This window comes from Neolamprologus brichardi, chromosome 14, assembly GCF_056152115.1.
Source record: "Neolamprologus brichardi isolate AB-2024 chromosome 14, ASM5615211v1, whole genome shotgun sequence".
NCBI classification, from domain to species: Eukaryota; Metazoa; Chordata; class Actinopteri; order Cichliformes; family Cichlidae; genus Neolamprologus; species Neolamprologus brichardi.
In genome coordinates, this window is record NC_142117.1 from 1,630,752 (window position 1) to 1,657,743 (window position 26,992).

At 39.5% G+C, this 26,992-nt stretch overlaps 2 protein-coding genes and 1 pseudogene across 5 annotated transcripts in view; 2 read left to right on the plus strand and 1 right to left on the minus strand.

Moving 5' to 3' along the window:
• LOC148098702 (protein NLRC3-like) overlaps positions 1-26,992 on the plus strand; it is a 199,270-nt gene that overhangs the window by 27,679 nt on the left and 144,599 nt on the right. Inside the window, exons 1-8 of one of the 3 annotated variants that reach the window (XM_087850553.1) lie at positions 15,051-15,261; positions 17,939-18,068; positions 18,325-18,426; positions 19,129-19,207; positions 21,044-21,245; positions 21,400-23,242; positions 24,671-24,844; positions 25,080-25,253. In XM_087850553.1, the coding sequence (XP_087706679.1) occupies positions 17,950-18,068; positions 18,325-18,426; positions 19,129-19,207; positions 21,044-21,245; positions 21,400-23,242; positions 24,671-24,844; positions 25,080-25,253 (2,693 nt within the window). In that variant the 5' untranslated portion in view covers positions 15,051-15,261; positions 17,939-17,949. Of the gene's footprint in view, positions 1-15,050; positions 15,262-17,938; positions 18,069-18,324; positions 18,427-19,128; positions 19,208-21,043; positions 21,246-21,399; positions 23,243-24,670; positions 24,845-25,079; positions 25,254-26,992 lie in introns of those variants that run through there. The other 2 variants (XM_087850555.1, XM_087850554.1) reach the window with 2 other exon arrangements.
• Positions 1,837-5,099, minus strand: LOC148098704 (uncharacterized; annotated as a pseudogene). Its single transcript, XR_015719961.1, has 7 exons — positions 4,735-5,099; positions 4,426-4,651; positions 4,098-4,247; positions 3,197-3,414; positions 2,978-3,108; positions 2,791-2,900; positions 1,837-2,230 (listed from the first exon to the last, which is right to left on the minus strand). The product of XR_015719961.1 is annotated as an uncharacterized LOC148098704 (transcript).
• Positions 5,357-8,158, plus strand: LOC148098705 (uncharacterized). The gene is made up of 3 exons (XM_087850578.1): positions 5,357-5,780; positions 6,748-6,846; positions 6,978-8,158. Exons 1-3 carry the CDS (start codon positions 5,400-5,402, stop codon positions 8,151-8,153), a joined length of 1,656 nt encoding a protein of 551 aa, XP_087706704.1. The 5' UTR covers positions 5,357-5,399; the 3' UTR covers positions 8,154-8,158.

Below are 26,992 nucleotides of genomic sequence, written 5' to 3' on the forward strand. Positions count from 1 at the left end.
GATCCACACAGGTGTGCACACAGGTGTTCACTGTTCATAGACATAAACTACACCTTTCTTGCTGCTACTTCAAAGCACATTGTGCGCTGTCTGTCCTGCGTGCTGCACAACAACATTCAGTATTTAGTATTTACTGCTGTTTACACTTAGCTAGATTAACGTGATGGTGTTGTGTTTAGTATGTTGCTCTGTTTTTTTTGCTTGTTTTCTCTTCTTTCTCTTTTTAAGTTTCCTTTCTCACTGTCCCTCTCCCCTTCTGTTTTTCTTTCTTTCTCCCTTTCCTATCCCTCAGTCACGTCTGTCCCGTCTGTAACAACTGAAAATAAAATAAATAATAACAACAAAGGTCGATCAAATGGACCAATACGGCAAAGCTGTGATGATCCACTTGGTAAAGTAAATCCATTGGGTCTCCTTGTTGGTCTTCAGACAACAGATCTGGCAAAGAAACCAAAACCAAATCGCTCTGACAGCAGCCGTCAGCGCCTCAGTTCACGCTCAGATGTAGTCAGTGTTTGGAGGCCATGAGCTGATGTTTTGAACCAAAAAAGGAGTAAAAGAAATAAAACTACTGCATCTCTATGGAACGCCAGGACTGCCATAATGAATTAATTAAATACACCATTAAATAATTAATTAAAATGGGAAATAATTAATTAAATAAATAGTTATGACACATGTAATTAATTAATTATTGACACATGTAATAATTATTTATGTATTTCACATTTTAATTAATTGACACATTTAATTAATTATTTATGTATTTCACATTTTAATTAATTGACACATTTAATTAATTATTTATTGACACATTTAATTAATTATTTAATGATATATTTATTTATTTCATTTTGGCAGTCCTGGCGCCTGGCTCTCACCATGAAATAATTTTATCTGTCAGCCTCACCTATCAAACTCAGGGGGCGGGGCTAACGCTGATCGACTCAAAACCATTGCTTTGGCCTGGTGGCCATTGTTTTTAGCATACAACAACCAGCATGTGGAAACTAACAGAACTGAACTTTGAAAAACCCTGTTTGTGAACTGCAAAAATGGCTAGTCTATATTTAGGAAAAAAATACTACATTTGATACAAAAAGCACTGAAAACAAGTGAAATTATCTGTCCATGCAGCAAGTTTATTTTACTTAATAAGAAATCTTGAAATAAGATTTTTTAATCCAGAAATAAAAGAACACATTTGAGAATTGAAGAGGGTTAAAATAAGCTTTAAAAAGCTGAATTTAAGATAAAATTACTTGATATCAAGTCCCAAAAGTAAGTTAAATATGCTAAATTACAGTCTTTTTTTATGTTTTGAATTCTTACTTGCAGCAAATGAATGCACTGCAACGAGAAAAATAGTTCTAATACTATGAAAAACTACTCAATATTAGTGAAGTATGATTAATTTGTTTCTTGATTCAGGTTGGCTTATCTTAAAATAGAGCCGAATCGATATTAAATCCAAGCAAAAAAACCTTATAACAGACCTTTTTCCTAGAATACTCCTTGGCTTCTACTGAAATCACAACCAGGACAAGAGTGATATATGTCAACATTTATTTCTCTCATGAGAACAAAACCCTTTTTTAAACAATATAGGACTGCTGCACAATCCCTAAAAGTCTAAATCAAACCTTTAAAAGGCCTAAATAGAGAAAAAAAATTACATTTTTGGCCTTAAACTTTTGTGACAGTCACATAGTCTCACAATGTTGTAAATAACGGCATTACTGACTTAAAACTTTACATGCCTCAGGCAAAGTGTCACTAAGAAAAAAAACAACAACTTTCATTTGTAAAGCATTATAAGTAAAGCCTTTCTCAGGCAAATTAGGAACAAAGTTGTACAAACGTACTACAAAACTAAACAAACTGCAAATGACCTGATAAAATCCTGCTTGGTATTCACCTATTTTTCAAAGAACGACTTCCACTCAGCTATTGCTTTCTTATATGCACAAGTGGCATCTTGATCATGGATGGCATCAGTGATTACCTCAGTTTGTATGACAGAGAGGACCGTTGCAACACATTTCGGGTATGTTAAGTGCAAGGTGTAGTAATATGCCATCAACACCAACATTCCTTCCCAGAAATCCTCCAAGGGGAGAGTGGTCACTGGTATGTTTCCTACAGCAACAATGCTGGTTGTTCCATCAAAAAGCAGCACTGGGGAGGAGAGAGGCCGCTTCTCCAGGTGTAGCATTGCATCTTCACCCGGCTAGAAAAGCACAAAAAAGGACAAATTCTTCAAGATTTTAAATGAAAGGGTTGCTGTGCATCCAAACAGCTTAAGACACAAAAAGCAATATCAAGAGTTTAGAATGCTCCAACTGATTTACTGTTGGAATAGAAGAAATAAATATAAAATATCTGACTTACATAAATATGAAATTTTAGAAATGTATAAATTCTGAGCATGAATTTTCTCTAGTTTGCAGCATTTTTATCATGTCTATTTGTGCTTTTTTCTCATTTGATTTTTAAAACTATTTCTTTTAACTTTGTTACATATTCTAGTTTTTGAAGGCCTTTTTAAATATATAATTTTACTGCTTCTACTTGTATCCTAACTGCAATGTGCTTTTGCTCTGTGCTGCCTCTCTGGAGTAGGTTTTGAATAACAATTAAGAAATCCTGAATAAGGAGTAATTTAATCCCTGCTGAATTGAACTTCGACCCACTCTTATTAAGCATGAAAAGCAAAATAATAATATTAATAATAACAATACAAGTAAATGGAGTACAAGTTACAGTGGCTGGTATTGCAGCTGTTCTCACCTTGAGGATATGAAGGAGAGCCTCACTGGCACTTCCCAGCCGCTTTGGTGGTGTAGTTTTTGAAGGAAAAAGAGATGGAAGTGCATTGAAGAGAGTGACAGTAAAATCCACTGTGAACAGAGAAAAGTATCTTAACAAAGTAATCTGAACATATCTGATGTATGGATTTAATGTATGAAAAGGCCACTTACCTCCACGTACATCCAAGGGGAGAGGGGGTTATAGAACTGCACCTTCGAACAAAACCCATCGACCCTTCATTTGATCTATGTATTTGCAGTTGGAGCCACCAATGATGCGACGCAGTTCATCCATGGCCTATGACAAAGTTGTGCTCAGTTAGTCAAGAACTAACTAAACCTATCCAGAGAAAGCAAGGAATTTAACTGAAGGTAGTTGAACTTACATTTCGTATGTCTTTGAAGCACGGGTATGCTTCAAATATTTTTCTAGGCCTGTCTTCTTCCCTTGTAACATCTGCGTCAATAAAAGCTCGTCTGGCCTCAAACTCCAGGTCCAAAATTTGAGCAACGTCACTTTGGTTGGGTTTTGCATTGGGTTTCCTGTACATGTTGCTCAAGGTTTTGTAATGTCTTGCCTGCATCTTCAGGCTGTCATGGTCTGCTAGGGAAAGACATGGTGTAACTAGACTTCACAAAATCCAGATTTTTCTAATCAGTCATTTCTAGTAAGGTTGCATGGTTGTTTTTAAGTATAATATTTATGAGAATTAATGTTTAGGTTAAATATGTTTGAGTAATGAACTGACCCTGTATGTCCTGGTCATTTCCCTTTGTGTCCTTTTCGTATAATGATCATGGATTTATGTTAATTGTTAGTTTGAACAGAATCAAATATTAAAACGAAAGTTTAAGATGCCCGTGAATAAAACTGTGGTGAAAATAAGGTAAAGGTTGTTTACTGTGTACATCGTTCACATCAGTGTGAACAGTGATTATGAGCTGATGGATAAAAATCTTTTAGGTAATTTGATCTATGACAGAAACACTGTGATAAGGCCTGATAGATGTGACCAGCATGAGGATTTACATGTGTAAATAATCAGCACTGAGTAACACCCATTACAACACAAGGTGTTAAAATGCTTACTATGGCTAACTGGCAAACTGGAATGAGGGATCTATCATATGTTGATTTTACACACCAACTTGAGTTAATGCCAAACCACTATGATTTATGGAATAAACACTTAGAACGGGGTTCATTGCTGCAGCCATATTTTGGAAAGAGCTGTAAGAGGAACCACAGTCAGACTGAGAGGTAGATAAGGGTGATGGTGGACTTACCAACAACATCATCTGGAGGTGCAGTTGAAGGACCTATATCAGCCCTGGGTGCAGAGCATGAGGCTGACTTGGATAATAGTGGTAAAGCCAGTGTAGTATTGTTTGACGTAGTTGGTACAGTGGAGGGTAGCGGCAATTGGGATTCTTTCTCTGAGGAAAAAACAGAAGATGAACAGGATGTAATAACAGGGAATAGCTAGAAAGTTAAGGAAAATACTCAACACTGTATAAATCTTGTGATGCACTCTGAATAGAAAACTGAGGCAGGTGGTCTCTTTGAAGTTTTAGATGTCCAAAAGTCATTAGTACAGCAGACCAAAGCACACACCTGCATTTGAGTTGTCCTCGCTGAGGTCATCATTGCTCTCAAGAAGTATGGTATAGTCACTTGAACCACTTGCTTCACCACTTAGGTCACCTTCAGTCCCATTGTCTGTGTCATCTGAGCTGAAAAGAGTCTTCCTGGGCCTGCCTCGTTGCGGCATGGAGCCCTGCCTCTTCCTTGGAGACTTCATATTTTGGAGTCGTTTGTACAGTTTGGTGTAGATGGTCAGCTGTGGTAAAATAATATATATTTGTACATCCTTTTATTATCTCACTCAATTTTAGATATTGTAGTGGGTAGAGAATGACTTACATATGGCATGTGTGTGTCAGCATCACATAACATGGGGTAATAGTCGACAATCTTCTGTGACACTGCTCTCATTTCGAGTTTGGAGGGGTATGTTACTTCTTTCCCCATGGGACTAGCACGGAGGATTGCAACCATGCTGGTGACTGTGTTCCTTACAAGTCTGCAACAGAGCTCCTTCGACATCTTACAGTCCTTTTCCTTTCCACTGTGGAGCAATGCAAAGTACTGACTGCGCACCATGTCCAACTCTGAATCTGTATACACCACATACTCTGGTGGGTCTGGCATTTTCATTTTTTTGTCAGCAGTGTAGGAAATGGGAGTGGAAGTTTGAGGCTGACATTGTGACACATCAAAGCCTAAGGGGTTACTCTCGCGTCGATGGAAAGTGTTGGCATCTTGGTCAGTACTCTTAAACTATAACAGTTGTGGGATATAAACAAAAATACACAATTAGGCAAATTAATGCTAGACAATATGGACAGTAATCATCTTCTTAGTGGTATAATGTGTATTTACCTTTTGGCTGATGAAATCCCAAATCTTCTTTCTACGGAAGAAATTTTCATGGCCTACCCTTCCCATGGTCCCACACTCTCATCTGTGGCCTTCAGTGGAGAGCGGTAAAGTAAAGCTGCATTGCTACAGCGCGAAAACAGTTCACCATGGCGCTCTGGAGATGTATGATCTGTTTTATCTTTGTTTCTTTAACTCTGAAGGTGCTCCTTAGCCACATAAATGCAGCTCATGGTCGAAGGCAGGATTTTTGGGTTTACTGTGGAATAGATGGCTGTGAACAAGATTTCAGAGTTTTTAACTCATTCTTTCGCCACATTAAACGGACGCACCCTCTGTATTTGACGAATGGAAGCCCACCAAGAGGATGGAGGATCCCCCCAACATCCCACTCTTTAGGATTGGAAAATTTTGGTGTTTCAGTGTTTGCCAACTGTAGTACTGCAACAACAACCAGCACCGTGGAAATATCAACTGGTGGATCTTTGCCTGAAGTGCAGGAGCCTCAGGTTGTTGACAGCCCGATCGCGGTAAGTGTTAAACTAAATAAAATGTAGTGTGGCTTCTGATGACAAATTTAGCCATGTCTAACTCCTCGTATTTGGTCCTATATTACTTTTAATCCTTTTCTCCATTTTTAATCAAGAGAAATTTAAGATCTCGCGATATTATACCGCTAGATATTGTTCTTCAAACTGTTACAAGCGATTTCCACTATGGTTGGATTTTAAATCACCAGGATGAAATTGAAAATAAATAAACAGAATAGCAGTTCAGTGTAAATAGTAAAGGCTATGCTGCAGCCGGAGCAGGCACACACTCTGCGGCTTGCATGTCTCCTGGTGAAGTTTGCATCAAAGACACTCAGCACGTTTAAATCGTTCAATGTGGCAGCAATTTGGGTATCTCGTAGGAATTGTAAGTGGTGAGTACAGTTTCAGGTAAGACACAGAGTATTTGGAAGCACTGTAAAAAAAAATCTGTTGGCCAGAAATACTGCCAAAACATGTAAAAGAATTATTTTCTTGAAAATTAAATTAATTAATAAATGCATACAATAAAATATATCCATATACTAATACTAACATAAGTTCTAAGTGCAAATCTAAATTACGTGATTTAAAAATACATAAATAATTTAATAAATACAACAAACATGTAAAGAAACTAATATCGAAGTGCAAACAAAAATTCATTATTTAAAAAGATAAAATCTCATTCTCATGAATCCAATCCCTAGCCTCATCAAAAAAATGGACAACCCCTTTTTTATTGTTTCTTTGTCTTTGATTTCTTTTCCATTTCTTTTTTCTTTATTCCAAAGAATGAATATTATATTATCTTATATTATATTGAATATTCACTGTAGCACTAATCACTGTCATGCACTTTGTTTTTTAATGGACCAATCATTAGGTGTAACTGATTATACCTGTTATGTAAGAATTTCTATAATTGGCCAGGAGTTTGGAGTAACTTTGTTTTTCTGCTCTAAAGGAAGAAGCTGTTGCTACAACATCCTTTACCAGACACGATATTACCAGATGTGCTGCAGCTTTTGCTATCAGTGTTCAAGAACAGTGCCACTTATCACAGGTATGTTATAGTCTTAATGGATCAATACATTATATAAGGCAATCAATGTCTTACTTGTTCATAATGGAATTCAGAAATTTTTTTTTATATAAATGCAGAATAAGTTACTTTTGTTTCAAATGTTTTCACAGAGAACGGTCAAACATATCATCTCAGGAGTGCAACAGTATCAGGCTGTTCTTTTGGATACGCTCAAGGAAAGAATGAAGACAGTGTTTGAAGATCATGCTGAGGGAACCACTCAGCTTCAAGATGAGGCTTTGGCTACATTTGATAAATTCATGGATCCTTTCTCCACCATTGCATATGGACAGAGTAGAGCCATAGGGGAAATGTTCTGTCCAGTCAACGCAGAGGAAGTAGTAGTATCCCAGAAGATATGTTGGGTAAAGCAAGGTCTTTCAAGGGTCATGTCCATAAGGAACAAAAGTTTTTACTATGTACCATTAATTGAAAGTCTAAAGCAGTTAATGACTAATGAGAGAATCTTTACCATGTTGAACACTGCACCACAAAGAAGCAGAGAGGGATTCTTCTATGATTTTAGAGACGGGTCCCTCTTTACATCTCACCCCTTGTTTTCTCAGAGGCCAAATGCATTGCAATTAATACTGTACACAGATGAAATTGAAATATGTAACCCCTTAGGGTCCCATGCTTCTGCAAACAAATTGGTCATGTTTTATTATACTTTAGGAAATATTCATCCAAAATTTAGGTCAAAGTTAGCTGCAATACGACTTCTTGCTATTGCTAAAGCAAATGACATTTCTCAGTGGGGTATTGATGTTGTACTGAAAAGAATACTTCAAGATCTATCACTGCTTTACAATGGTGTAAGGATTGAAATGTCAAATGGTGAAATTGAATTGTTTGGTGCTGTTATAGCCATTTGCGGAGACACGCTAGCCCAGCATGAGATTGCTGGCTTTAAAGAGGAGATTGGTTTTGCTTATAGCAAATGTAGACACTATGAATGCAACTTTGATGATATGCAAAGTGTTTTTGAGGAGAAGAAGTTTGTTCAAAGAACTCTGGAGAAACATATCAGGCAGTGTTTTGAAATAGATAAAGCAAGCACAGATTTATTTAAAGCGTCCCTCAAAACTACTTATGGAATTAATAGAAGAAGCAGACTAGTTGATGTTCCTGCATTTGACCTGATCAAACAAACTCCACAGGACATAATGCATGTTATTTTTGAAGGTGTTGCATCAATGGAAGTTAAATTTGTATTAAAACACCTAATTCTCTCAGGACAATTGGAATTAGACAAGTTTAATTCAGACATTCAAAATTTTCCTTAGTCACCTCTTGAAATACGGGATAAACCATGTCCTATTAGCTTTGGCACTTTAGCGGCTAATGACAACAAATTGAAACAGTCTTGTGGACAGATGCTAATTCTTTTAAAAATATTACTTTTTCTTTTGTATGGTGTGGAGAGTGAGTATGTTGTATTTATTAGAAAGTTAATTATGATAGTTCAAATAGTTCTTCCTCCCATTATTTCTTTACAAACTGTGTTGCAACTGAGAAGTATGATTGAAGAACACCTGTATCAGTTCAAGCAACTTTTTCCCGAAGCCAATATAATACCTAAGCAACATTATATGTTGCATCTTCCCAGTCAAATCTTATCCCTTGGACCTTTAATAAGGAGTATGTGCATGCGCTTTGAGGCAAAGCACTCCTATTTTAAACAGTGGGCTTCTAAGTTAAATTTTAAAAATGTTTGTAAATCCCTAGCAAACCACAATCAATTTCTTGAGTGTTGTCAAAATGAAATAGGCACTGAACATCCTATTTTTGCGAAAGAAAAGGAATCCGGGCCAGTATCAGCTGTTAAAAATAATGAATATGTTAGGAAAAAAATTAAATAATTTTTTAGAATAGATGTCATGCAGTCTGTTGTCTCAGTGAAATGGTATGTTCTAAATGGCAATAAATACATTACTGGGAAGTCCATGATTATTGCAGATGTGGATGGCACTTTCCCTGTGTTTGGACTGATAAAGGATATCTTTTTGATTGACTCATCTTTTATTGCTTTTGAGTACCAACGCTATGAAACTTTGAATTTAAATGAAGACTTATTGGCATATGAAGTAACTGTGCCCATTGTTGCTCAAGCTACAGAATTAGCCCATGAGCTCATTGATTATACTTCATACTTTTCTATTAGTTTTAGGGACAGTGTGTTTGTGCCAATAAAATACAGTCTTTCTGATATTATTTCCCATAGAAATCACCCTTAAGATTAGGGTTGCACCAAGTATTGGCTTAGTGTAGTTTGTGATGATATCAGTTGACAGTCATTAAATTTTCCCTAAACCAATGTCAATGTTGTACCACATAATGCTGGCATGCTGGGACAAACAGCTGTCTTTGAAATGTGATTTGTATCATAAATTGTGGTTAATTTTTTTGCCTTATATGTACAACTTTGAAGTCAGACATGATGTTGAATAAATCATATTTTCAACAGGTGCCTTGTGTGAATTTCCTAAATCAAGCAAATTGAGTTTGTCACTCTATCTTGAAACAAGTGATATTTTGAGAGACATCTGGTGAGAGACCTAATGTAGGCTATTTTAAGAGTTATTCTTCCCATTTCTGGATTTCTGTACTAATATAGACATAATTATATGTTTATTCTCGATTTAAGTTTATTATCTAAAATCCAGACTTAGAAACAAGTAAATCTGGCCTGTCTAAAAATAGGATTTTAAATCATGGCAAGCACCAGATGATTTGCAGTGCAACTAACAGAACTGAACTTTGAAAAACCCTGTTTGTGTGTGTCACCAAATACCGTTTTAATATTTTTTTAGCTGAGAATGTAGTGGTTTAATCTTCATGTGTCTGGTCGGTTTGTCAAGATACAGCCTCTTTGCAAAAGTGCTTCGATGATTTCGGAGATGTCTGCCCAGTCTCACGGCAAAGCGTGGATAGACCCGCTCGCCTCGCAAGCAATCGAGCTGTTATTACCGCCGACAAAGCGCAGGCCCCGGTACACAGCTGTAATAACCCCCGCTGACACGGACTTCTTTTACTGAGGTTATATTTATCAGGGTTTTATTTCCTGATGTTCTTATGTGTCCTACGTGTTTCACTCGCCAATTCTGAATTATAACTAACATTAAAAACATGTTTAAGGAGGAGAGAGAGCAAATAAATCTGATTAACAGCTGATCTTTGGGTTTTTGTTCAGTAATCAGCGTGACCTGATAAACGCATAAAAGAGATAACGTTGGTGTTTCCATCATGTAGTAACTGCTTTAACTGTACAAAGGTTGTTCGACACTATGACACATACAGACTTCATGATGTTCGGCTAATATTTTTATTGTGAATATTAATCATGAGGGTAAACGGACCTGTACACCACAGAGCGAGGTCAGCATGTCCACGATATCTTCAGCTCTCTGAGTTAACACAGAGTTTCCCAGCTGACTAATCTAACTGTCATCTACGAATAATTCACGGCTCATATCAATATGATTTTACAGAAAAGCATCCTTATTACTGCCAACTATTCCAGAGACGTTAACATCTACAGCATAAAGAACACACAAATATAGCAGTCTAACAACACTGTAACAGAGATGAACCGTCAGTTTGTCGCAGATCAAAGTGGAATTAAAGCGATTGGTTGAACAGGTGTGATCTGTGTTTTCTGCATTTTCATCAGTGTCAGAGACTCAGCAGCAGATTAGAATAACAGTTATACATTTAATAAATTACCAAATGAACGCAAGAAACGAGCAAACCTGTTCGGACAGTTTGAGTTTGTGTTCCCTCAGCTGCAGACTCGCTGCTGTTTAAATGTTTGAGAGGAAGATTAGATATAAAGCAAACGTCAAACATAGACTCAGTCTGCGTTCACATTTGATATGAGGCCAGGACGGATAATGGCTGTGTCCTGTTTTAAGACCATACATGTAAAATTGTTGTCTGACCTCCGTCGATCCAGCCGCTCAGAGTTAACTGAAGTTAACTTGGATGAATTATAGTTAAGGAGCATCACAGATAACACCCACGTGAGCTGTGTGACTGTTCACCACTACACTGAAATCAGTAGCTATTACTGAAATACACGTGCTATTTCATAAACTATGATATAAATAGGGAGGTCCTACTAACATGTTTAGTTTTAAAGGACACCTTCCTGCCTTTAGTCTCATTCATGAGCAGTATTAGTTTTCTTCTAACATCCAGAAGTCTGCACCATGTGTTTCATAGTTTGTAACAAACCTTTGACAGTTAAACATAACATGACCGAAAAAGCAAAAAAATAAAAAGAGAGAGAGAGAAAAGAAATCACACAAATTATATGTTAACCTCATTTATTTTTAGTTAAGTAAACTCTAAAAATTCTAACAGATTGCTGGTGCTTAGAATAACTATTAAAAAACAGATGATATAATATTTCTGTCCAGGTTGCAGTCTGCATTATGAACATGTAGTTGGAAACTCTGCTCCTCTCAGTGGAAATGCGCCTTCTCTTTCCTCTTTGTATAAAAACATTTTAAAAGTCAGTTTAATCTCAAAATTCACTGTTAAATCCAAAACACACCAGATAAAGAAAAGCGAATAGTTCAGTCTAACACATGTGCCAGTGAACCATTAAACGTCTGTAAAACTGTGCAGTTCTGAAACGTAACTTTAACCTCAGCCAAACCGATTTGCTCAGTTGTAAATAAAACAGCGAAGTAAACGTGACCCGACAGACAGAACCTGAGTGAATTAAGTCCAGCGTTTAACACTGAGAGCTAAAACTCAGGTGAGGTTTCAAAGCTGTGTGCCGGTGATTGGACATCAGCCGCTGATGAAGCGGGTTCGCCTATAAAGTGCTCTGTTGGGAAACAAGCTCCAGCAGCTCTGCGCTCGGGAAAAACTATATTTACTTATCTTGTGCAGAAAAATGTGCTGACGTTGCGTAATATCGAGCACCGGCTGCCCAGTTAAACTGTGACTATCACCAGGTAACGTGGGCGTGTTTCTTGAATTAGCAGCAGGTGTTAAACAGCTGACAGGTGAGGAGGAGGATGCATGCAGGTAAACTGAGGGCCTGTTGAGCTGATCGCTGGTTTCGTGAGAAAAATGTCAGCTCGTTCTTTATGTTACAGAAGCACAGAGACACAAGAGCAGGTGGAAAGAGACGATCGTTCGGTGAAAATGAGAATCTGCTAATGCAACATGTGGAACACGGAGAGTGGAATATGTAAACAAACCGGTTAACGTAACCCCTTCGGTGCACTCTGCATGCTGACTGTTAGCAGAGCTACTGAAATCTCTGAAAACATCTGAGCACAAACATGTTCTATGTTGACAACCTGACCAGACATGTGAAGATTACAGCGCGACATTCGCGGCTAAAACACTGTTAAAAGTGTAGTTGGTGACAGAAAAACGGGCTATTTTAAAACTACACCACCACCATTGCTGCCTGTGATTTGAAATGCATTCTGGGATACCTGGCTGCCCCAAGTCTACACAAGCAATCGATTATCTAGGATCGACCTGTTTTGACTTACTTTGCACGGCAACCAATCAAATGTTAGAGAAGCTGCATGGGCAGCGTTAACCCCGCCCCCTGCGTTTGATGGGTGAGGTTGACAGATAAAATTAATTCAAGATGAGAGCCAGGCGCCAGGACTGCCAAAATGAAATAAATAAATATATCATTAAATAATTAATTAAAATGTGTCAATAATTAATTAAAATGTGAAATACATAATTAATTAATTACATGTGTCATAACTATTTATTTAATTAATTAATTCCAATTTTAATTAATTATTGCCACATTTAATTAATTATTTAATGGTGTATTTAATTAATTCATTATGGCAGTCCTGGCGTTCCATACGGGACAACGACAGGAAAAGACATTTTTAAAACGCATGTCAAAGTGTAACGACATGAAACTGTCCTGGGACAAACTTGTTGGACTTACAACAGATGGAGCGCCGGTGCTGTGCGGTGAAAAAGGTGGACTAGTCAGCAGGATGCGAGTAAAGATGCAGGAGAACTGTACCGGTGAGTTAACAGCAGATCACTGCATCACACACCAGGAAAGGCTGTGTGGTAAAGTCCTAAAAATGGAGCATGTAATGATCACCGTAACGCAGACCGTAAATTTTATCTGAGTTAAAAGTTTAAATCACTGTCAGTTTCAGTCTTTTATGTGGGAAATAGATTCAGAGTTTGCCGACATTCCTCATCATACAGAGCTCCGCTGGCTGAGTTGGGATAAAAGTTCTCAGAGTTTTTGAGCTCAGCAAGGAAACCTGTCAGTTCATGGACATGTATGATGTCATGTCACTAATGCACCAGTGCAGCCTGCCTCACTTTCCCTGTTGCAGTAATGTTGAACCAAGTCAGCCGACTTTGCTGCACCTGTGCAGATTCAGATGGAGCTGCAGTGTAATGATGCACTCAGGGAAAGTACGACACTGAACGGCCCGCACAGTTTATTAGCTCCACCCTTGCAGCAACGCCCAGCTCCGTCTACATGCGGCTCCAACCTTGTGTTTGCTTTCATTTATTTTTTCTGGGGTTTTGGCAGCATGTTCATATTTCTAACTTGCATAATTTTGACACGATATATTTTTATGAAGAGCAAAATATTTAAAGTTAAAGTTTATTTTTTAAGTTTATTTAATCTGGAATAATATTCCTGTCTGTTTTTATTCATATTTTGTGGAGTTTATATACTGCTGGGCGGGTGCTATGATGTTATTGATGTTGAACTTGTTTTATCCTATTTTATTTATAAGGTTAGTTATTAGAGTTTCCAACCGTCCCGTAAAAAACGGAATGGTCTCATATTCAGAGAAAATATTGCGCGATTTATTCTGTCTTTGCTGCACAGCTGCCTCTTCTTCTCTCATTCTCTCCTGTTTCTACTTCAATCATGAAACTGATCAATGATCAGCTGATTTTGACAGTATTTTCCCACATTTTCTAGATACTGCACCAGTACTGTGTGTAAAATGCCATCAAAAAGTCAGTTTAATTGTTATTCTTTGTCACCTGTCTTTCTGTCTCCTCTCACTTTTTAAAGGTTGCCATGTTAGAAAAAATATTTTGCCCTGCCATGCTGTTTATTAATGTGGCAAATGAATGGTTTATGAAAATATATCTAAATCTGTCATCAGTAATCAGTAATGATCATGTCTCACCTCTAGTCTTCTCTGTCTTAATTTCAGGTTTTCACCATGTGTTGTAGATAGTTCAGGAGGTTAACTCCACCAAGCAGTCTACTTTCAGGTACTGTTTAGAACAGCAGAATAGGGAGGATGGTGTAGGTTTAAGTTTATTAGATTGATGCATATATACCAACAAGACAGTGTCCATCACTGTGACAACAGCGTTTGTTTTCATTCAAAGGATTTATGGTTTTTCCTGTAATACCTGGTGGGCCGGTCTCTACCCATATGGAAAAGAAATGAGTAAATCACGTAAGCCTTATATGATTTACTCATGAAAGTGGCCACTTTCGCATTACTTTCATATATTGTTTTAGTAAGTATCCAAAACATACAAGTTTCATTATATAATTTTTCAAGGGATCTTAAATCTGTTTTCACTCTTGTATGCTTTTCATACAAGTTTCACACGAGACAGATACAAACTTTATAAGATTTATAAATATCTTTTCCATATGGGTAGTCAAAATGCCTGGGCCGATTTTTTGTCCCAGTCCAGCCCTGAATATAATCATCAGTGTTTGAGCAGCTATGATATCAGGGACAATCTAGACATGTGTGACAATACTGAACATGTCACATGACCCACCTTAAACATCATGTGATCCACTCTCAGTCTGCACTTTCATTCATGACTTCAACAGGTTGAAATGAGCTTTGAAGAAACATTCAGTGAAATAAATCTTTCATGGATTCATGTGAGCAGCAGATGAACTTTGTACCAACAACATCTTCAATAACAGAGTCTGAATGAAGCTCAGGTGTTGATGCTGCTCACTGATTGGACGGTTGGTTTCAGCTCTGCTCTCAGTCTTTCCTGCACAGGTGAAGGTAGAAAGTGTGACTGGATCTATAGACTGGAAACAGAGAAACATGCTGAACATTTGAAGCTTTGCAGCAGAAATGTTCATGTTACAAATACAGCAGAGCTGATCTGGGATCAGTGTGTTCACACCTGCAGCTACAACAAGGTTTCATGTCTCCACACGTCAGCATGTGAACTTTACTCTGACTCAGTCTGAGCAGTCAGACGGCATATTTTTAAAGTTAACACATCAGCACACACAGAGCTGAGCCCCTCCCACCTGTGCTGAGTTTCAGGTGGAGCCCCGCCTCCTTCCAGGAAGCAGCTCACCTGTGTGTCCGTGTTTAGTGTCCAGGTGTGGAGTGGAGCTTGTTGTTGGTGTGTGAAGAAACTGTAAGTTTGCTTTGTTTCCTCCTTTAACAGTTTGTCTTTAGGAACTTTACTGTTTGTTCAGCTCATGTTCGATTTCTTCACACAACAAACTGTGTGTGTTTGTATTTCCGGTCTCTCCATTAAAGTCAGTGTGTAATGTTTTCCTGGCTAACATCAGCTGTGTGCAGCTTAGTTCCAGCACAAATCTGCCGCTCCATAGTTCACGGTAACGGACTCACAGCTGGACCAACGAGGCCGAGTGTGTCCGCCACTCTGAGCTACGTTCGTGTTTGTGTACTTGTAGTTTGTACTTTGTGAGTTCACTCAGTTCACAGAGGACGCAGCGTACGTGATGACGTCAGCCCTTTACCTCCTTTACTTTCACTGTGATTAATATTTACACACGAGACACCTGACAGCATGTTAACGCTAAGCTAAAGCTAAGCTAACGCTAAGCTAGCCAAGAACCCAGAGTGACGTTAAAGCTGAGTAAACACTGACCCCAGACCAGCACCGTGATAAAGTGAGCTGCTGCTGCTGAACCTGAACAGGTAACAAAGTGATGAGCAGTCAGGCTGCAGGTTTCTACCTGTTCATGTTTCTACAGTAGAATCACTTTGAAGTGTCTTTGTGCTGTTTCATCTTTGATTTGTGTTCATAAACACTCAGAGAAAGATCACGTGACCTCATCAGGATCTGTGTTGGTGTGTGGAACTGTACCTCAGCTTTAGATTATGGTGATTATGAGACAGTGTTTCAGCTCATTTTACACAGTAACATGAAAGTACTGTTATGAGGAGTAATGAAGTAACATACTCCATTACTTTTAATTAAAGTGTTCTGTGTAATATGTGTAATAATGACTTTTTTGAGTAACTTCATCTCTGTCAATAACAACATTCATACGTGGAATAAAAACACATCAGTGGATCATTGCTGGAGCTGCCTGGACTTCAGTCTTCAGGATCTCAACCAACAGCATCAACATGCTGCTCCAGATGTTTGTGCTCCAGATGTTTGTGCTCCAGATGTTTGTGCTCCACATGTCTGTGCTCCAGATGTTTGTGCTCCAGATGTTTGTGCTCCACATGTCTGTGCTCCAGATGTTTGTGCTCCACATGTCTGTGCTCCAGATGTTTGTGCTCCACATGTCTGTGCTCCAGATGTTTGTGCTCCACATGTCTGTGCTCCAGATGTTTGTGCTCCAGATGTTTGTGTTCCACATGTTTGTGCTCGAGATGTTTGTGCTCCACATGTTTGTGCTCCACATGTCTGTGCTCCAGATGTTTGTGCTCCAGATGTTTGTGCTCCAGATGTTTGTGCTCCAGATGTTTGTGCTCCACATGTCTGTGCTCCAGATGTTTGTGCTCCAGATGTTTGTGCTCCACATGTCTGTGCTCCAGATGTTTGTGCTCCACATGTCTGTGCTCCAGATGTTTGTGCTCCACATGTCTGTGCTCCAGATGTTTGTGCTCCACATGTCTGTGCTCCAGATGTTTGTGCTCCAGATGTTTGTGTTCCACATGTTTGTGCTCGAGATGTTTGTGCTCCACATGTCTGTGCTCCAGATGTCTGTGCTCCAGACGTCTGTGCTCCAGATGTCTGTGCTCCACATGTTTGTGCTCCACATGTTTGTGCTCCAGATGTTTGTGCTCCACATGTCTGTGCTCCACATGTCTGTGCTCCAGATGTTTGTGCTCCACATGTTTGTGCTCCACATGTCTTTGCTCCACATGTCTTTGCTCCACATGTCTGTGCTCCAGATGTTTGTGCTCCACATGTCTGTGCTCCACATGTCTGTGCTCCAGATGTTTGTGCTCCAGATGTTTGTGCTCCAGATGTCTGTGCTCCACATGTCTGTGCTCCAGATGTTTGTGCTCCACATGTCTGTGCTCCACATGTTTGTGCTCCAGACGTCTGTGCTCCACATGTTTGTGCTCCACATGTTTGTGCTCCAGATGTTTGTGCTCCACATGTCTGTGCTCCACATGTCTGTGCTCCAGATGTCTGTGCTCCAGATGTTTGTGCTCCACATGTCTGTGCTCCACATGTCTGTGCTCCACATGTCTGTGCTCCACATGTCTGTGCTCCACATGTCTGTGCTCCACATGTCTGTGCTCTAGATGTCTGTGCTCTAGATGTTTGTGCTCCAGATGTTTGTGCTCCAGATGTCTGTGCTCCACATGTCTGTGCTCCACATGTCTGTGCTCCAGATGTTTGTGCTCCAGATGTTTGTGCTCCACATGTCTGTGCTCCAGATGTTTGTGCTCCAGATGTTTGTGCTCCACATGTCTGTGCTCCACATGTTTGTGCTCCTGGTGATCAGACTCGCAGTTTCATCCTTGAAATAAGTGTTTATATTGTTGTTATATTGTTGACCCACCATTGATCATGTGTCTCATCACATGATCAATGGTGGGTCAGCGACATGCTTTCTTTCCGTCTCAGGTTTAAATATCTGGGACTCTCCACCGTTTGGTTTTAAAACTGAAGAAGCTTCTCGGATGAAACGTCTTCCAGAAACTTAAAGAAGTCTCTTTTTTCTTTCTAAGCTCCTTAGATCACATGACCTGGATGACTGAACCTACAGACATATTGACCTGGTTTCTAGGTTACATGACAGGTCAGAGGTCAGCGACTGTAACTCAGTTACTTCTGTTAATGTGAACTCACTGAGTGTTTGTGGTTTACCTCTCAGACTGACTGAAGATGATGATGGAGGAAGAGGAGGACAGAGCAGAGTCTGCAGGGTCCAGCTGTCCGTCTGTGAGGAGTGACCGGTCCAAAGAACAAAATCCATACTTCAGTGCTGAACCTGGACCAACGAGGTCAGAGAGCTGAACACACTGAGTTACAGAAATAATTCTGCACTGACATTATAATCAGTGTTGATTCTGGTTGATTGTCTGACTGTGTTTGTGAGCTGAGAGGAAATGAAAATGAATTTGTAACAAAAATCAGTTTTGTCCAGTTTTCCTGTAAAAAGCTGAACTCTAATCTAAGAGGACTGTTACTGACAGGAAACAGCTGCATTATCTGCAGTCTGTGTGATCACAGCTGCTTCAATCATGTTTGTGTCTGCAGAGGTCAGAGGTCACAGTCTGCAGGGTCCAGCTGTCCGTCTGTGAGGAGTGACCGGTCCAAAGATGAAAATCCAGACTTCAGTGGTGAACCTGGACCAACGAGGTCAGAGAGCTGTGATGACTCCTTTACATCTTTGTGTTTCCTGGATAAATATGACCTGAAACATCCTCAGATTGTTACAAAGATTCATTAAAAAGAAAACAATGAAAGAGAAAAGATCCAAATGTTAGACTTGGTCATTTGCTGTTTGAGGACAGTGATGCTCATATCTGTGGGGAAAGTGTGACCTGAGTGGGTTCATGTTTGTCTTTAAAGAACAGAGCTGCTCTGATTCTCTTTGTGTCTGATCTGTTAAACAGTCTGAGAGGTCACACAGAGACCCAGCAGCTAAAGCCTGGATCATACTGGCTGCTGTTAATGAGACTCCATCAGGACAACACTGAGCCACAGTGGTGTTCATGGAAATCAATCAATAAATTCAACTTTACACTGTATTACCAAAGTACTGACTCGTCTGCCTTCACACACATGTAAACTTGAGTGACATCATATTCTGAGTCCACAGCATTCAATATGATGTCAGCCAAGAGTTCAACATATAACAGCTTAAACTGTTCTAAAAAGGTTTTTTCACAGGTTTAAAAGTGTTTACGGGAATTTTTAACGGTTCTTTCAGAAGCACATACGTGAGGTTAGACACAGGAAGCAGCAACACTGACTGAACACAGCTTTTAGAGGCTAAATTCACATTTTAATAATGAAAGTGGCTTCATGTGTGTGTGTGTGTCCATGGTTCCTCCACAGAGTGGACCAGCAGAGCTCAGAGGTTCCCAGTGGTCAGTCTGCCCAGCAGCATCAAACACAGCTGGACTCCATGTTTATGGTCTGTACATGTACAACAACTACTTTATTATTAATATTAATAATAATACATTTATTTATAGGTCCCTTTCAGAACACCAAGGACTCTGTGGACTAAATGACCAAAAGAAACAAACTTTGAAATCAGACAGTGCAAATGTGATCACAGGGAAACGTTTTAAACATCGAGGCTTTAAACAAAAACCAAAGTGAAACAGTTTGTAGTCGAGATCAGTGGGAATGAAGCTGAATAACTGTTTCTTCAATAACTTTGAGAAATAAATGACAAATATGATGGAAATTAGGAGCATTAGCACTTACTAATGATGTGAGTCGACACTCTGCTGTATTGAGACGACCACATTAGGTGGTCCTCAACTGTAATGGAAACCAATGGCTCCAGTCGATCTGAGCAGCTACTAATAGAAACGGGGCCATAGATGTGTTTGTGCTTAATAACAGTGAATCACAGGATTTTTACATTACAGTTAAAATCTCATGTTGTTTGTTAAAGTGTGCAGTTCAGGGTGTGTTACTAAAACTGTTGTTTGCTCACTTTCCAAAGACCCAGCCCCCATAAAAAGCAGCCAAACAGCTCTAAGAGTTACACACACACGCATATCTATCAAGTTTACTCTGGTCTAATATACTTGGATTTAGCTTGAAGAATGTTCCTGTACGAGGACTGAAAATGATTTAAAAAGCAGCCAATGTCCAAAGAACAACTTTGACACACCTTCATAAAGCCTGCAGAGCAAAAGAAAAACTAGCTGAAAGTCTGGCTGCTCTTATGAAAAGTACAGAGAAATTATGGGTCGTTCAACACTTGTGCACAATATAAGAGTTTAAATAAATCTAAAGAGTAACTCAAAATCCTACAATCATACTGAGAAAATCATCTACAGCTAACTATCCAAGTGGATTTGTTTAAGACAGCTCCATCTGCTGGTGGCCCTCTGCAGGTGCATGAAAGGGGCGTGTTTATAGTGAAAGTAGTAGAGAAAGTAAACCCCATGGGAAGGAGGGAGGACTGTCAGCAGCTTCCAGCTCATATTCAGACATTTGACTTCTCACTGAAAGCAGCTAGTTTGAGTGTCTGTACCTTAATTAGAAGAGATAACATGGCCATAGTAATTAGAGTTGATTGGGCAATGCTGTCCTTGTAATGTACTTTATGATTTTTATACATCTGTTTGTGGACAAGTCCCAGTTTTTCTGTAGAGCCTCTCAAGTTGGTGACAGCAGTCAAAGTTCACGTGTAAACCAGAGCAACAAATCAGGTCCAAATGTGTTGTTCACAGTGAGTGGGATCATCAGTATGTTGCTATGTTAACATCCTGCAGCAGGATGTGTTTGGTCAGCTGGTTCACATTTCCTCAGGACCTTCTTGATGTGATGTTCTTCTGCTTCCCTGGCTGCTGTGTCTGTGGGGATGGCGTTTGTTCTGTGTTGTAGCGTCCTGATGACGCCCAGTTTGTGCTCCAGTGGATGATGAGAGTCAAACCTTAAATACTGATCTGTATGCGTAAACAGAGTGAACCTTTAAGACCAGTTGTCTGTATGATCAACTCTGTCACCTATAACATCTTCAAGTTTCTGGCTTCGATCATCAACCTGTTGATAGTTCAGCTCTGAACACCAGTGAAATGTTTCTCCCACTGAAATCGCTGCATTCATATGAACAGAATCAACGTTTTGGGACCGTGGAGTTGTGGAGAATGTCTCAGTTAATCAGATAAAGTCAAACTTATAATTGGTGAAGAGCTCGTGGATGATATGCCCCTTGATCGTAAAGAAGTGGATGTTGTGTAGACTGAAGTTCAGAGTGGTGGTTCATTCATAAAGTATTCTGTTCCAGCTGCTGGAGGACAACATCATCACTTTTGTGAAGAACGAGCTGAAGAAGATCCAGAAGGCTCTGAATCCAAATAAGCCCCAGTGCTTGGAGTTTCAGAGGGAGGATGATGAGCAGAGGAGCAGCAGAGAGGCATTTGTGAAGATCGCAGGGGACTTCCTGAGGAGAATGAAGCAGGAGGAGCTGGCTGACCGTCTGCAGAGACGTAAGAGGATTTCTTACTTAAGGTTTTAAGCTGTTAGATAAATGAGACACTCATGACACCAGTGTGTTAAGTCATTTCTCAGTGGGTCAGAAAATGTCATCAGTATTTTGTAAAATATATTTGTTGAAGTTGTATTTTTATTATTATTATTCAGAGCTTCCAGCTGCAGTTTGTCATCGTAACCTTAAATCTGCTCTGAAGAAGAAGTTCCAGTGTGTGTTTGAGGGCATCGCTAAAGCAGGAAACCCAACCCTTCTGAATCAGATCTACACAGAGCTCTACATCACAGAGGGAGGGACTGCAGAGGTCAATGATGAACATGAGGTCAGACAGATTGAAACAGCATCCAGGAAACCAGACAGACCAGAAACAACAATCAGACAAGAAGACATCTTTAAAGCCTCACCTGGAAGAGATGAACCAATCAGAACAGTGCTGACAAAGGGAGTGGCTGGCATTGGGAAAACAGTCTTAACACAGAAATACAGCCTGGACTGGGCTGAAGACAAAGCCAACCAGGACATCCAGTTCATGTTTCCATTCACTTTCAGAGAGCTGAATGTGCTGAAAGAGGAAAAGTTCAGCTTGGTGGGACTTGTTCATCACTTCTTTACTGAAACCAACGAAGCAGGAATCTGCAGCTTTGAAGACTTCCAGGTTGTGTTCATCTTTGATGGTCTGGATGAGTGTCGACTTCCTCTGGACTTCCACAAAACTACAATCCTAACTGACCCTAGAAAGTCCACCTCAGTGGATGTGCTGCTGATAAACCTCATCAGGGGGAAACTGCTTCCCTCTGCTCGCCTCTGGATAACCACACGACCTGCAGCAGCCAATCAGATCCCTTCTGACTGTGTTGGCATGGTGACAGAGGTCAGAGGGTTCACAGACCCACAGAAGGAGGAGTACTTCGGGAAGAGATTCAGAGATAAGAAGCAGGCCAGCAGGATCATCTCCCACATCAAGACATCACGAAGCCTCCACATCATGTGCCACATCCCAGTCTTCTGCTGGATCACTGCTACAGTTCTGGAGGATGTGCTGGAAACCAGTGAGGGAGGACAGCTGCCCAAGACCCTTACTGAGATGTACATCCACTTCCTGGTGGTTCAGGCCAAAGTGAAGAAGGTCAAGTATGATGGAGGAGCTGAGACAGATCCACACTGGAGTCCAGAGAGCAGGAAGATGATGGAGTCTCTGGGAAAACTGGCTTTTGATCAGCTGCAGAAAGGAAACCTGATCTTCTATGAATCAGACCTGACAGAGTGTGGCATCGATATCAGAGCAGCCTCAGTGTACTCAGGAGTGTTCACACAGATCTTTAAAGAGGAGAGAGGACTGTACCAGGACAAGGTGTTCTGCTTCATCCATCTGAGTGTTCAGGAGTTTCTGGCTGCTCTTCATGTCCATCTGACCTTCATCAACTCTGGAATCAATCTGCTGGAAGAACAACAAACAACCTCCATATGGTCTAAATTATTTTACAAACCAAACCTACAAACTGTCCACCAGAAATCTGAAAAAGGAGAACCTACAGAGAAAAACTTATACCAAACTGCTGTGAACAAGGCCTTACAGAGTCCAAATGGACACCTGGACTTGTTCCTCCGCTTCCTCCTGGGTCTTTCACTGCAGACCAATCAGACTCTCCTACGAGGTCTGCTGACACAGACAGGAAGTAGCTCACAGACCAATCAGGAAACAGTTCAGTACATCAAGAGTAAGCTCAGTGATAATCTGTCTGCAGAGAAAAGCATCAATCTGTTCCACTGTCTGAATGAACTGAATGATCGTTCTCTAGTGGAGGAGATCCAACAGTCCCTGAGATCAGGACGTCTCTCCACAGATGAACTGTCTCCTGCTCAGTGGTCAGCTCTGGTCTTCATCTTACTGTCATCAGAAAAAGATCTGGATGTGTTTGACCTGCAGAAATACTCTGCTTCAGAGGAGGCTCTTCTGAGGCTGCTGCCAGTGGTCAAAGCCTCCAACAAAGCTCTGTGAGTAAACATGTGATCAGGCTTTTATTTATAACATAAACAGTGTAATGTGTGATGGACCCTTAAAAACTTAAACATATTTTTTTACATGATCATCAGCACTAAATACAGTATATTATAGTTAATGTTTGATAGCAGCAGTAAATGTCAGAGTGTCTTAAACATATCTGGGTGTCAGCTTTTATCAAAGTCATGTCCAGAATCATCCTGTAAGTAAAATTTATTTATACAGCAGCTTTCACAGGTCAAAAACCACAAAGTGCTTTACAATAGAAACAGGCAATAAAAAACACAGAAGATAAAAACATTAAACAGCAAACACTGAACATCATACAGCCTAAAACTAGTTAAAGGCCTCTCTGAATACTAGAGTCTGAATAAATGAGTTAGTGGGACCAGTAAAAGCCTTTGACTGGAAGATCTCAGATGTGAGAAGAGCTGTAGGATTGTAGAAAGTCAGAAATATAGACTGGGACTAAAAGTAAGGACTAAATCTTTAAATAACGCCTAAAATGAACTGGTTACCAGTGTGAAGAGATTAAACTGGAGTAATGTCCAGTCTATTTCACGTGCTGGTTAAAAGCCTCGCAGCATGATTCTGTACTGACTGAAGACGTTCAAAGACTGTGATGGACCCATAGCTGATCAACTCCCTCATTCCTCCTCTGGTCTTATTGCTCTGCATCAGTGCACTGCTCAGCTGAAGATGAGTTCACTTCTATATGTTACAATCTGCCTCACCAGTACAGTTCCAAGGATCTGCAGCTGCTGAATCAATTATATTCCTCGTGTTTCTTCTGGTTTCCTGTTGTTAGATCTGCATGCTTGATTGTTTTTCAATCTCTCCTATGTTGTGCACTTTGATTTCCGACTGTACACAGTCTGTGAACCATGACAATTTGTGACAGAATGCAATGATCAGTGAGGACCCGGAGGACACTGACATTTACACTGTGCAGAATGAGACTTGAGACTTTATCTCACTGCTTTGTGGACGACTGATGGAAGGACTAATCACTATATCTGCTTTTATTGAAATAATTTCCATGAAAATTTCACCGGTTCAGTCTCCCAGAATCTCTCAATCATATCTTGACCTTTTCCTAGAGTAACTAACCCTCACTCACCAGGATATGAGCCAGCCAGCCCTCTTATTGCTACATACTTACAGTCTTGCCTATCACCTGTTCACAGAATGAGTCATCACTTGTTTTTGTTTAGCATTTAATGAGCAAGTTCCAGGTCTTTATATTTACACAGGGAACATTTTTAAACTAAAATGTTTTTTAGCCATAAATAGTAATTCACACTGGCATTTGTCTTTCTTTCAAAGGTTCAACACAAGAAGTGATTTAAATTAATCACAAACAGTTTGTTATCAAATGACAATTTTTCAGATTATGTTTTTATTTTGTTTTTGTTTTTTAGGCTGAGTGTCCCTGATCTCTCTGAAAGAGGCTGTGAAGCTCTTTCCTTTGTTCTCAGCTCCCAGTCTTCTACACTGAGAGAGCTGGACTTAAGTAACAACAACCTGCAAGATCCAGCATTGGAGTTTCTTTCTGCAGGACTGAGAAGTCCACACTGTAAACTGAATACTCTGAGGTGAGATCAAGTTATGTTGTGCTTTTCATCAATTGACAGAATTAACCAATAAGAATCCACTAAATGGGAAAAAAGTCAGTTAAACTTCTGTAATAGTTTTATGTTAGTGTCATCCATTTGTTGACTCTTAGTAAAAAAAAAAACAGGATTTATTGCAAAATCTAAAAACTCTTTTGTGCACCCTCATTGCAATTTAATAACAGTGTTTGTTTAATGTTTATCTGTCATTTTTCAGACTGAGTCACTGTAAGCTCTCAGAGAGAGGCTTTGAAGCGCTGTCCTCAGCTCTCAGCTCCCAGTCCTCTAGTCTGAGACAGCTGGACCTGAGTAACTCTGACCTGCAGGATTCAGGTTTGAAGCTTCTGTCTGCTGGAGTGAAGAGTCCACGCTGTAAAATGGAAACTCTCAGGTCAGGATTTAAAATGTTCCACTGATGATCATGTTAAACCTTATTTCTATTATTGCAGAAACAGTCAATTGATTTTAACAAAGTCTGAATGTAGAAATTAGCGTCTGGGGTTTTTAGTGATATTTGTTCACTTTCTGTCTTTCATTTGCAATGAAATGTCCCATCTGCTCCTCTGAGTCCAAATTCTTTATTTTAGCAGTGCTTCATCCACCAAACCTTCTAGTTCGATTCCTGTATTCTGAAGGTTTTTACAGAGCTGTTTGTTCAGATATCAGAATTTGATTTTCAGAAAAATTTAGTAATAAAAATATGATCAATTGATTATTTCTGACTGAAAAGATGAAATATATATTTGGTCATAGTGATATGACTCATTGCCTCACTTAAGCATAAAATGTAAACAAAAATTCAAAACAATAGATTAATAGAAAACAGAATTTGACTGTTGAGCTTAAAGTGAGCTTGAATGTTATTCACTTCCTGTTTTATTTTGGTAGTTATTGTCTCTGGTTTTTACTTTTACTTCCTCCCCCTCATTGTCTATATTAGTTTCAGCTGTAGAAGATTTTATTGACTGTTTGATTTGTCACTTTTTTTAAACTATAATTGTTGACTTATAAACTATTGCTAAAATGTATTTTCATTAAAATACCAAATAATTTATTACTTTATCATCTAATTAGATTATAATTCTGTAAATAGGGGTGATAGTGTGGTCTATGTTGGTTGTCCTCAGGTACTCTTTCTCCCACAGTCCAAGAACATGCATGCAAGGTTAACTGGAGATGTGTGATTGTGAGCATAAATTGTCTGTCTCTGTCTAGCTCTGTGTTTACCTGTCTACATCACCATGGTTACTGATGCTGAACCAATAACCTGGTCTGGATCAGGTTATGTTCAGAGTTTGTGTTTAAAATCGACTGAAGTGCCTCATTTTCACTGATTCTTTCATTTACAGAAAGCTTTAAGTGTGACATAGATTCAGTCATATCTGACTAATGTCAGTGAATGAGGCCCAGCTGTAAAGTCACAGCAGTCACACTGTATGTGTCTCATTGTCACTGGAGTTTAGGCTCCATGCATTCAGTTGGTGCTGCAGAAAAAGTAGAAATGTTTCTGTTTGGTTCTAATGCTGAGTCTCTTTTACAAAGATGGAACTGCAGCTAATCCTGCTCATGTAGCCAGTTAGTCAAAACTCAAGTCACCGTCAGACACAGCAGACATTTAGTGATAATCTCACTGTATGTGGTCTTTTAGCACCTCCTAGTTGTGAACATCTGGAGTGTTTTTAGTCTGGGTGACGAGTGTAACTGTTGAGTGAGAAAAACTGTGGTCGTGTCCAAATTCATGGGCTGCATCCTCCTGAGGACCCGGCCTTCACGGTCTACGTGGGCCGGGTCTTCAGAAGATCGGGTAGGCCGGAAGTAAACAGCCATGGAATTGGACGGTCTAGCCTTCTGATTGGTGTCACCGCTGTCTCGGTGGAGTTTAATAAACTCTGCCGTCTGCTGCTTGCTATCTAAAATATAATAGGACTCTGGCGTTATTCAGTTGTGTAAAAACAAAGGAGGAACCCACCCGGGGATAAATAAAGTTTTATTTTATCTTATCTAATCTAATAACTTTAATCTCAGCCAAACCGATTTACTCATGAATAAATAAAACACGGAACAAGCCAAACAATAGCATTTTTAGGTTGTCTAAGTGACTTATATATTACTTGTAACCTGATTAGCGAA